The sequence below is a fragment of the Labeo rohita genome, chromosome 8 (genome assembly GCF_022985175.1).
Source record: "Labeo rohita strain BAU-BD-2019 chromosome 8, IGBB_LRoh.1.0, whole genome shotgun sequence".
Lineage (NCBI taxonomy): Eukaryota > Metazoa > Chordata > Actinopteri > Cypriniformes > Cyprinidae > Labeo > Labeo rohita.
The window spans coordinates 15,882,614-15,894,911 of NC_066876.1; the positions used below are offsets into that span (position 1 = coordinate 15,882,614).

At 34.9% G+C, this 12,298-nt stretch overlaps 2 protein-coding genes across 2 annotated transcripts; one reads left to right on the forward strand and one right to left on the reverse strand.

Annotated features, from left to right (window-relative positions):
* The first annotated feature begins 6,837 nt into the window (after positions 1–6,837).
* Positions 6,838–8,672, forward strand: gstt1a (glutathione S-transferase theta 1a). The gene is made up of 5 exons (XM_051116266.1): positions 6,838–6,998; positions 7,229–7,316; positions 7,397–7,547; positions 7,753–7,929; positions 8,329–8,672. The coding sequence occupies exons 1-5, from the start codon at positions 6,887–6,889 to the stop codon at positions 8,527–8,529; spliced, it is 729 nt and encodes a 242-aa protein (XP_050972223.1). The 5' UTR covers positions 6,838–6,886; the 3' UTR covers positions 8,530–8,672.
* Positions 8,673–11,016: 2,344 nt separating this feature from the next.
* Positions 11,017–12,034, reverse strand: LOC127169163 (taste receptor type 2 member 40-like). Its single transcript, XM_051116332.1, is given in 2 exon segments — positions 11,017–11,958; positions 11,960–12,034. Coding segments are annotated over 2 exon segments (963 nt in total). The 5' UTR covers positions 12,001–12,034; the 3' UTR covers positions 11,017–11,036.
* Positions 12,035–12,298: the final 264 nt, after the last annotated feature.

The window sequence follows — 12,298 nt, forward strand, 5'->3', positions numbered from 1 at the left end:
ACGGTAAACACAGACGAGCAATTTACTCTAAATTTCACCAAGCTGACTAAAAACTTCCACAGATCATGTTTTCATGCCATTTTAGGTCTTATTTTGTGTGAGTTGTTTAGTTATTTATTTATTTTTTTAACCCTTGTGCAAACTTTTGGACATTTTTGTCCTTTTCAGTTTTGTTTTGTTTTTATCATTTTGGCTGTGTTATTGCCATATGTGTATTTTTTAATTGGAATTTTACTATTTAACCCCTATTTCCTTTAATAAATCTATTTTGCACTAGGTACAAAAAATAGTTCCTCTCAGGACCTTAAGTACAAAAGTGTCCCCACTGAAATCCATTAAAACTGCTATTTTTAATCACAGTGCCATTTAACTGCAAAATGATGCAATTAAGTTTTTTTGTTTTTTACCATTTTTTTTATCAGATGGTGCCATTTTTTCATAAAATAAAGCCAATAAAGCAAATACTCGCTTTATTCCTGTTTTCTGCTTTTGCATATTATAGAGCCAATTAGATAAATAATCCAGCTATAATCGTGTGGGTGTGTTGGTATGTATGTCAGAGTGTGGTTTGTATGCGTGTCATAAAAAAATTGTGTGTGTGCTGGCATCTAATGTTTGGTACTGTGCCCAAACAAAATCTTCCTGAAAGCTATTTTTGAGATATCAGCCTCAAATTTGGAACACAACTTGTTTAGATTTATTGATTTTCTAGCAGGTTTAGAGTTCATCATATTGTTGGTATGGATGTTAGAGTGTGGTTTGTATGTGTGTCATAAAAAAAATTGTGTGTGTGTGTGTGTGTGTGCTCTTGTAATATTTGAGAGACAAAAACTCTACTGCAAATCACAAATCCAACCACTGTGTGCACCAGTGGAGTTTTGAGATCACTTTTTGAGATATCAACCTCAAATTTGGAACACAACTTGTTTAGAATTTTCTAGCGGGTTTATAGTTCAGCATGTTTCATAAAATTATATATTTTATATAAAATATAGTTCATAAAGCATTTTTATAAACTTAAACCTCTACAACGTTTTTTTTTTTTTTTTTTTTTTTTTTTTTGGGGTTTACTTTTTAAACTTTTTCTACTTTACAATAGTTGCAGATTTACAGTAATCTGTAATGGGTCTTCTTTAAAATGAGACGAAGATTTATTTTTGGGCTTTTTTATGCCTTTATTTGGACAGGACAGTGTAGATAATGCAGGAAAGCATTGGGTGAAGAGAGAGGCGAGTGGGATCGTCAAAGGACCATGAGCCAGGATTCGAACTAAGGTCACCGTGAGCACAATTGCACTGTATGTCGGTGCACTAACTGCGAGGCTATTGGCGCCAACTAAACAGTCTTTTTTTCCATTAATGCCATTATATTGCTCATTCAGACTGATTGGTGAATGCATGAACACAAGACGTTCACAGACGTTCATAACCGGTTATATCCAATCAAATCGCGATGGAGGCGTTACCGCCTCTCATGTGACTTTCCCTCATTCATTCCCAATTACCCCCCACTAAACTCACCACATGCTTTAGGGGGTCTGTTAAAACCAAAGACTTTAGGTTAAAACTCAATGGGCTCAGGTGAGGCGAGAGAGATGCGAATTCCCGCTGCAACTTTACCTGCTGGTGTCACTGTTGGACAACGTTTATTTAGGAAAAAACAGTTGTTTAATATACTTTTAATGTTATGTTTTGTGATATTGGCGTAGTTTTATTTTTGTACTATGATTTTTTTTTGTTCTCATCCAGTATTTTGAGGAGACACTGCCACCCCTGAATATATAGTTTAATAGTTCAAATAATCCAGAATGGCAGCACAGCTGAGTAGTTGTTGAAGCTGCACCCTCTACTGTACAGACGTAAATATACATTTCCTTCAGCCTGAGGCTTATTCATTTCACTTTTGGTGTGAAAGGGCTTTTAGATTTTTTACATTTCTATATTAAAACAGACAACAAGCCCAGCACAGATGAGAAAAACGCAAAAGTAACTTAATGCATTACTTTGCATGAAAAGTAACTTGACCCTGGTGAAAAAACCAACATATGCTGGTAGGTATGTTTTGATGCTGGGATGCTGGTTAGGTATGTTTTGATGCTGGTTTAAGCTGGTCCTTAGCTGGTACCTACCAGCATATGCTGTTTTTTTCACCAGGGAAGTAACGGAATTAGTTATTTTTTTTTAAGGAGTAATACAATATTGCAATGCATTTCTTTTAAAAGTAACTTTCTCCAACACTGGTTATAATGTGTGTAGTATAAATGTAATCCAGATGTGCTACATTCCTCATGTTGCCATTAACATGTGACCAGCATCAGTCGCGTCACTTCACTGCCATTCACAAATGCTCTCAAGTAGTAGGTCATCCAGGACTTGTCGTCTACTGTTTTATGAATACTGTGAATTTGGACAAACTACTCTTTTCATAGCCTATACATTGTTAAAAGCGTTCATTCCATAAACCACTTGGTTTTACATTAACTTGTGGTCAGATTTTAATCAGGTGAGGTACTGGGAAGTAAGTTTTGATTTTTTGGGCATACTGTTTTCCTCTCCAACTCATTTGGGGAAATTCTCCGCCATGAGATCATCCACATATGCAGGTGAACTACTAAAACAGTAGGCCTGAAAAAGTATTTGATTTTGGATGCAGTCTCTCATACTTGAAATATCTGATTTAATCTAGTGTGTAGTGCATTCAGATGTTTTTAGTAAATAACCAAATGACAAAAGATGAATCAACTCGATAGTCTACGTTTTTCTTTTTTTTTTCAGTGGAAAAACTCAACTCAGGGGTTTCCATTTTCCCTGGTATTTTCCGAAACACCAGAGAGAAACCTCTTTTGAATGATAATGGAAAAGAACCTACTCTTAGCTGCAGGCAAAATCACACTTAGCTTGTATTCATTATTTGTAACATACTTAATTTTACATTCAACGCTCCATTGAAGTATAGTGCAAAATCAGACCGTGCATGACTCCCAACCACAATAAAAGAATTAATATCTAATTTTAGTTTACATGACAAGAAGCCAATATAATCTGTCATTGCCTCAAAAAAGAAACCGAGGCTTTTTGATTTCTGTTTACTGAAGTGTTGAAAAGATCACAGATCTTTGCTCATTCTACATATGGTTTTAGTTAATGTCTCTAATGACTATACCACAAATAATGTGTTAGCTATGATCAAGAGGTTGCAGCACAATACAATAATCACAAATATAAAGACCATTTTCAGTCAATCTTTCAAATGGTTCATTGTGAATTAACAGGTTGCATTATGAAAAGTGCTTGTGTATGTTTAAGTTAATGTTTGAATTGCCTTTTTAACTCGGTATGGGACTGTACCAAAGATGCAGGTGCAGGAGAGCACAAAAACCTAATGAGGCTTCATTTACTTTTAATGTTCCACCATGAGCCTCAGATGTTGTTTTTCCCTCCCCTGGTAAGCCTCTTGGACTAATGGCTCATAGCTTTGTCACTGCGTCAACCTACAATGCTTATGTAAGCACAACATTATCATCTTTGTTGAAGAAAGCTGGAAAACATTCACTCACTCACATGCACGCACATACATCATGATATGGTTATTTTAAGTGCAAAGGTCAAAGGTGTTAAACCCACCTGCATAGATGTGGATGAGCTCATAGTGGAGAATTTCCCCAAATTAACTGTAGAGGAACACAGGAAACCCAGATAGTCACAACTTGCATCCCATTATCTCTCCTGATCAAAATCTTCCCACAAGGTAACGTAAAACGAAAGGGATGATGGGATGGAAGTTTTTATGATTAACATCACTAAGCATAACATTACTAAACATCAGCTGTTTAGTCTAAATACAAGCAGTGAAATATGACTATATATCTATTTGTTAACATTAGTTACCTGCATTAACATGTCCTGACAATAAAAATCTAAAGCATTTATTAATCTTTGTTAACGTTAATTTTAGTTGTGTTAATATAATTGAATAGACCAGAGCTAACATTGTTCAAACATTAACAAATATTAATAAATACTGTAATTTAAAAACTATAATCTCATTTAATGTTAGTTGATGCACTAACTAACATGAACTAACAGGCTTGTTTATGTCACAAGGAAGGATTTTTAGACTGAGAAAAATTAGAGACTCATTACAGTACATGCACTAAAATCAATAATTTTCATTCAACCAAATGATTGCAAAAGATTTTGAAGCTATATTGTGTCATCTGCTATTCCTTTTCTCCTATTATGAATTCTAACAAACAAAAATACCAACATTTTAGGTTTTATTTGGGTTTTGTTAGAAACTGTTAATAGCACAAACACTGCATGTCGCTCAGAGCAATAAAAAAGTGAATTCGTTAATGCTGTCTTCCATTTTTAGGAGAGAACATGAAGAAATAATCCCAGCCAGACTTTTACACAGACCTTTTGGTTCTTATCTGTGTATCTGCTATAATCTGTAACCACATGCCTCTTTAAATTCAAACCAGACTTTGAGTGAAGTCTTGCTGGGAGCCTCAGCAGGAAAAACCCACTGGCCTCACCAGAACCATTATATTGGTTCTTCCAAACCGCATGCGTTCTTTGTTTACTTCTCTTTGGAGTTTGATGGGGCTGTGGTGAATGATCTAACACTTAAACATAGAATACAAAGAAGACTTAAATATAGTATTTGAGATTTGGGTGAATTCCCTCAGAATAAATCTATGCAGTGTAATATGGTGTCAGTATATTAATATCAAAAGGTGTATGCATCTTATTATTGTACTTTTGCTCTGAAATACAACAGAAAACCAATCCAAACCGTGCACTCATTGAGAAGGTCGTCTCCAAAGTACACTTGAATGACCTTCAAGCTTGAATGCTTGAAGCAGTAATATATGGCAAATGAGGAGAGGATGTGTAACACAGAATAACTTCTGATGAATCTTCATAATGGTTTTAGGAAGTTGCCTGGATATGATTATCAGTTCTGAGCAGTTTACGTCATTTAATGTGTATCTGATAAGGACAATCCTCTGGTTCCCCTTACAAAAATTGCGCTCCTTTGATGCTAGAGGAATTCCCAGTTGCACAGATTTGGATTGGCATGAGGGTGAGTAAATTATTTTTAATTTCTGGATGAACTATCGTTTTAATTCAGTGGATATACTACTCACTCACTGCTTTGCTCCAGAAGGCACTGCTGCACTGACTTTTGAGTTAATTTTTCTTTTGTAAATAGAAAAACGTCTTCTTGCGCCATCATGTGGCAGAATTCTTCAATTAAAAATTATGTAATTTTCTGACCTGTCATTATCAGTGCACTTTAAACCTAAAGGGTTTTATAAAAATATACACTACCAGTCAAAAGTTTTTGAACAGTAAGAATTTTAATGTTTTTTAAGTCTCTACAGCTCGCCTGCATTTATTTGTTCCAAAAGTACAGCAAAAACAGTAACATTTTGAAATATTTTTACTATTTAAAATATATTTTAAAATGCAATTACTTCCTGTGATTTCGAAGCTGAATTTTTGGCATCATTACTCCCGTTACATGATCCTTCAGAAATCATTCTAATATTCTGATTTGCTGAAATCAGAATTTGCATTTATTATGATTATTATTATTGTTGTTATGTTGAAAATAGCTGAGTGGAATTTTCAGGTTTCTTTGATGAAAGAAAGTTCAGAAGAACAGCATTTCTCTGAAATAGAAATCTTTTGTAACATTATAAATGTCTTTATCATCACTTTTGATAATTATATAACTATTATTTCTTTCCTCTGACTAGAAGCTTTTGAATGGTATAGTGTATAATGTTACAAAAGCTTTTTATTTCAGATAAATGCTGATCTTTGGATCTTTCTATTCATCAAATAATCCTGAAAAAATGTACTCAACTGTTTTAAATACTGATAATAATAATAATAATAATAATAATAATAATAATAATAATGTATCTTGAACAGCAAATCAGCATATTAGAATGATTTCTGAAAGATAATGTGACTGAAAATGTGAAATTTAGCTTTGATCACAGAAATAAATTACATTTTCAAATATTTTCAAACAGAAAGCAGTTATTTTAAATAGTATGATAGTTAAAATAATAAAAATAGATCTTTTAGTGAAATAGTAAAAATGCTTTTGCTATATTTTGGATCAAATAAATGCAGCCTTGGTGAGCAGAAGAGACTTTTAAAAATATTAAAAATCTCACTGTTCAAAAACTTTTGACTGGTAGTGTAAAATAAAATGAACAGTCAGATCAACATCTTTTTTTATGGTATTCCAACATTTCAAATTCTGTTTTTTTTTTTTTTTTTTTGTAAAGCAGATTTTAATGCGGGAAATACGCCACTAAAATAAGAAGCATTTAAGCATAAAAGTGCTGCATATGGATTTGAATCTGCATTGCTGAAATTAGGCAACAGGAGAAAATGCATGCACTGGAGGGTAAAAAAGATTGAAATACTGAAGGCTATTACTGAAAACAGGAAATAAATCTAAAATTTAAGTAGGCTTTGCCTATACAATTGTCTAATTCTAACCTATAATAATGCTATTAAAATATAACGGTAAATGCAAATTACTATTCTGATGAATGTAATATTTGATTAAGAATTAACTATAAAAACTGCACATAAGAGTTAGAAAGATTCACGGATGGGCTGAATTTGAATGGACTTTAGCATATTACAGCAATCTTTCTTGAATGTTTGTCTTTGATCATAACATCAATACCACATAAATAGATAAACGAAGGTAGATAAACAACCACATGGTAACCTAGTTTTAGGTGTAGCAAGAACATTGTACTATTGACCGCCTCTCGGAGGGCGGAGCATAAATACATGATATATGGTGAGAAGTTCAGCGAATCGCTCATCTTGGATACTAATCGTCCAAAATGCCACTGGAACTGTATCTCGATTTGCATTCCCAGCCATGCCGCTCCGTCCTCCTATTTGCCAAGATAAATAAAATCCCCTTTGAATACAAAGCCGTGGACTTATCTACAGGTGATTTTTGTTTTGATTTCATATAACTGTTTTATGGAATTGTGCACTTGGCAATCTTCAATTTTAGCTGTCTTACCTGATGTAACCGTGAACGTAGTTTGTTTGTTTAACCAATATACTTAGGTAGATTTATTTATTTTACTTAAGCACAATGTTAGGTTAATATTTTATTTCTGGTTTCAGTGAAAAAGTTTTGTATTTTCTGCACTATATTTTCTCTGTGCTTAAAGGTGAACAATATGGAGAAGAATTTGGTAAGGTCAGCATTATAAGGAAAGTTCCTGTCCTCAAAGATGGAAGTTTTATTCTAACAGAGAGGTATGTTGTTACCCTGATTTACATTTTTATACATATTTATATCTCCTAATACTAAGTGAGAGTGTATACTTTCTATATAGTATAGCTATATTGCAGTACTTGGCAGCAAAACATCGTACTCCTGACCACTGGTATCCAGCTGACCTGGAGAGGCGTGCAAGAGTGGATGAGTTTCTGTCCTGGCAGCACACAAACATAAGAGCTCATGGTTCAAAGGTCTTCTGGTTCAGGGTAAGAATCACTGTATACTTAATTATTAAACAGATGACTTTTATTTGTGTGTGTCCTGAATGAACTGTGATTATGTAAGCTCTCTTTAATGCATGCATTTTCTGCTGTGCACTAGTTATTATTAAGTATGTAACTGTGTCTATATGTCATATTTGTCAAATTCTTAATCAGATGTTGTGCTGTAATTGACATTTCCCAATTTTAGGATGTCATACCTGCAGTCACAGGGTCCCAGGTGCCCAAAGAGAAGATGGATGCTGCTGTGGAGGAGCTCAATGCATCTCTAAAAATCTTTGAGGATAAGTTTCTGCAGAGCAGGCCCTTTGTAATTGGAGATAAAATATCTCTGGCTGATCTTGTAGCCATTGTGGAGATTATGCAGGTACATTTTGTGCATTTGATTTTACTAAGACCAAGTGCCTAAAGGGGTCATCGGATGCCTATTTTCCACAAGTTGAAATGATAGAATGAAAAGTCTATAACGTGCTCTGGTTAAAATTTCTCAGTGGTAGTGTAAATACCTTTTTTACCTTGCCAAAATCATCCTGTTCTGGTCAAGGTTGCTTTAAATGTTAATGAGCTCTGCTCGCCCCGCCCTCTCTTCTCTCTGTGGAGTGACGAGCCTGTTTATTTTAGCCGCATTTAGCCACGTTTAGCTGCTAAATTTGCTAACTAGCACGTTATTAGGAAAGGCGATCGCAAAGATTCATAAAAAAACATCTGATGCATCCGATGACCCCTTTAATGACATATTTACTAATTCTGTTTGTGTGTTTTGAAGCCGGTCGGTACAGGTCTAGACGTGTTTCAAGGCAGACCTGCTCTGAGTGCCTGGAGAGACAGAGTGAAGAAGGAGATCGGCGTGGAAATCTTCGATGAGGCCCATAAGACTATCATGAATGTTAATGCATTGGCACAAACCTTTGAGAGCAAGGGTATACCGGAGTTTCTCAAGCTAAAGTTGCAGAAAATGTTTAACTGAGTCTGTTTGCATGGTTTAATGGTCTAGTTTTATGTTTAATCTTTCATCAAGTTACTATGCAGTAATATGGTGGACTAGATCCAACATGGTTTAGATTACAGAAGTGAAATCATTGTATTCAAAATAAAAACATTATAACAGAATTATGCCTAAATGCATGCATTTTTGTACAGTTTGAATGGTGAAATACTAAAATATCAAAAACTCACATATAAACAACACATCAACATCAAATTAGCAGTCTAATGTAAACTGTCCCATTAATGTTATTACTTATGCTCATACAGCATTAAAAACGTGTCGATTTTAGGCTGGTAAAGCTAAAACTTATGTGCAATCCCAAGCTTTTAACAGCAGTTGCAGTATATGTATGAAATATGTATACCTACCAAGTAATAATTCGTTACAGTACTTAAGTGTTTTTGGGGTGTATCTGTACTTTATTTGAGTTTTTATATTTCTGTCAACTTTCACTTTTACTCCACTACATTTCCTGATTAAAATGTATACACAACATATTTGAACATATTTGCTCATGAGTGCTCACGCAACCACGGATGACTTGATTTTCCCCTCAAGTTGAGGCTGTGCTGTGACACACAGTAGCCTGCATCGTCTGCGATATACTTATTTTTATTTTTTATCTTTTTATTAATTTTCAAAAGAACAACATACACAAAATAAATCCAGAACTGAACAAAACACACATAAGAAACAAATACTGTCAGCACTACCTAGAAATAAAATGAATACTTACATGACAGTAATACCCTAGATATGAGTACTTCACAATTCTAAGGATATACACCTTACTACCCAATGAACCGGTCACGAATAGATTATACAACTCTTTGCCAGGCCTGCACTGTTCTTGGTTTGGCTTTATTAAGTCTAGCTAAAGAGCATTTCATATGAACTATATGTTGCATATCCGATAACCACAGTCCAGAAATGTCTGCCTTGGGTCTGCAATATACTTTTATACAAGTTTAAAGTTAGTATTAAGTGACTAGACACAAAATTGCCTGTTTTTGCTCAATTTTGCAAAGGAAAATAGATCCAAACAAAGATCACAGCACTGTTTTGTGTCTCTGAAGGGATCTAAATGATCCCAGCTGAGGAAGAAGGGTCTTATCTACTAAAATGATTTATTATTTTAAAAAATATATAATTACAATTTATATACCTTTTAACCTCAAGTGCTTGTCTTGTGTAGTTTTGTGATGTGCATGCATACTCTATGTAATGTGGTTCACTACAGTTAGGGTATGTTGAAAAACTCCCATCTCATTTTCTCCTCCTACAAAATCGTCCTACTTCGCTGCAGAAGTACTGACCCAGTGTTTACAAAGTGTACATGCAAAGAAGATGAAACATCCTTTACAAAAAAGGTAAAACAGAAATATAGAACGATTTACACAGAGAACGAATGCGCATCGCAGAGCTAGACATGACAATCATTTGAGGTTAAAAAGTATATAAACTGTACATTTTTTTTTAGAAAATAACCGATTGTTTAGCTAGATAAGATCCTTCTTCCCCGGCTGCATTTTGAAAGTTCAAACTCGCAAGCACCATAGAAGTCCACTATATAGAGAAAAATCCTGAAATATTTTCCTCAAGAAACATAATTTCCTTACGACTGAAGAAAGCAAGACATAAACATCTTGGATGACAAGGGGGTGAGTACATTATCTGTAAATTTTTGTTCTGGAAGTGAATTTGGAATGAATCAGTTGACTGCCACCTTGTGATTTTAATATGACATTTCAACTATTTTTTCATGTCTTAAATCATTTCAAATATCAGTATTCACTGTTTATGTTTAAAAACTAAGCATTATTTATGCATTTAACTGCAGGTCATGTCCCGTTTGAGCTACATGAAACTTTGTAAATACATCTGAGTGAAACATCTCTTTGTAGTCTTTGGCCATTCTCGGAATTCAAATGATTAATCCATATATATTTTATTAATTTTTTTCACAATTCAGTAAAATATATGACCACATATCTGTCTACATAGATCGCCAAAAAATAATAATTTTATTATACCAGCAAAGACATATTCATTACTCTACACAAGAACAATTAATTTTATTAGGATATTAAACAAATACTAACTTGTTTTTAGTTATTCCAACCCGATTGCAAGAGAAAACAAATGTTTTACAAGTTGGCCATTTTTTTTTTACAATCATACAATGTAAATCTAACAAAAAGATTTTTTACAAAAATAAACATGAAGGTCCATCGCTAAAAATAACTAGATAATCAGATCACACAAAAACATACAAGTGAGATTCATACGAATTAGCCACCAAAATGTAAAAATAGAATTGTCATGAAATTGTGTTGTGTTGGTTATTCTTTTGACTATTCTTCTAAACTATAGTATAAAGTCAATCAACTACTAACAGTTACATGTATTCATTTCGCAGATGATTTTATCCAAAGTGACTAAATCTTAATTATATTTTTTCTTTATTGCCAGCTGTCTTCTTCATATCAAACATCCCCTGTCACAACTGTATGGCTTTTGCTAGCTTGTTCCTCTGACTTCCTACAACACAACATACTCCAGAGCTTCTCTTTCAGATACCTGTTTGAAGCTGTCAGAAGGAGAGAAGTCATGCCACTGTAAAAACTAAAGGCACTGGCTAAGGTGTGGTAGGTGATAAATTCCCCGATGAACTTTATAATTATAAACAAAGCCACAATGCATAGAGTGGACAGATAAACTCCCACCAGGGATATGGTGATCTTGCACACCAGGACGTATGAGTCAGATCCCTGCACCTGGGTCTGGTTCTTCTTGAGAGCCAGTGTATGGGCGCACAGATGGGCGACCATTCTGACGGAGGTGGGCAGCATGATCATCAGAGGGATCGGGCAGAGGAGGCAAACAACAGCAGCAGCATAAGCATTTAAGTTCATCGGTAAAGTTAAAGAAGGCTGTGGACAGGTTAAATTGGCGATGTCACTCACACTGTCATTTTTTTCCAGTGATTCCACAATGCCGAGTGAGAACAAAGGAAAGAACAACAAGCAGGAGAGCATGCAGCTCAGCAGCACTGCAGCGTTGATCACAGAGGAGATGTTCCTCTTCAGTGCTCGGAAGCACTCGGAGGAGAAATTTACAACTTTGATGCAGTAGAAGAGACTCAGCCATGCAATGGCCCAGAAGCTGTTGAAGCTGCAAGTCATCATTAGATACGCTTCAATCCGGATAGCTAGAGGATATGGCCTGACGCACCAAATTTGGGGATTCTGGAAGACACTCACCACCAATTCGAAGGTGGCGAGTACCAAGATGATGTTGCTGATGGAGATGACGTTTAGGATTAAACCGACAGTCTGAATGGCCCTGGTCTTCACTTGCTGTTGTATAGTAAAAATGAGGTTATATATGTTTCCAGAAACACCAACTCACAAGTGCAACAAAAAACAGAACGTGCCCGACGAAGGTCATGATGCTGCTCTTCAGTAAGTGAAGTCCTGCACTGATATGAGGTTTGGTGAGATGCACATTGTCTTATGTAGAAACAGGGACTCAATCTCTTATGCAAAGTGATTTTGTGTGGGTGAATCAGAGCAGTCTTTGTTCAAAGCTGAAAACACAAATTAGGTAAAATGAAAGAAATGCACCATGTTTACTACGGTTCAGATTACACAAAACAAGGTAAAAGAGAATTTGTGAATGTGTTAATTTTTCACTTATGATGAATATAATCTCATGCGTGTCACTTACACCCTGAGACTACTGATTT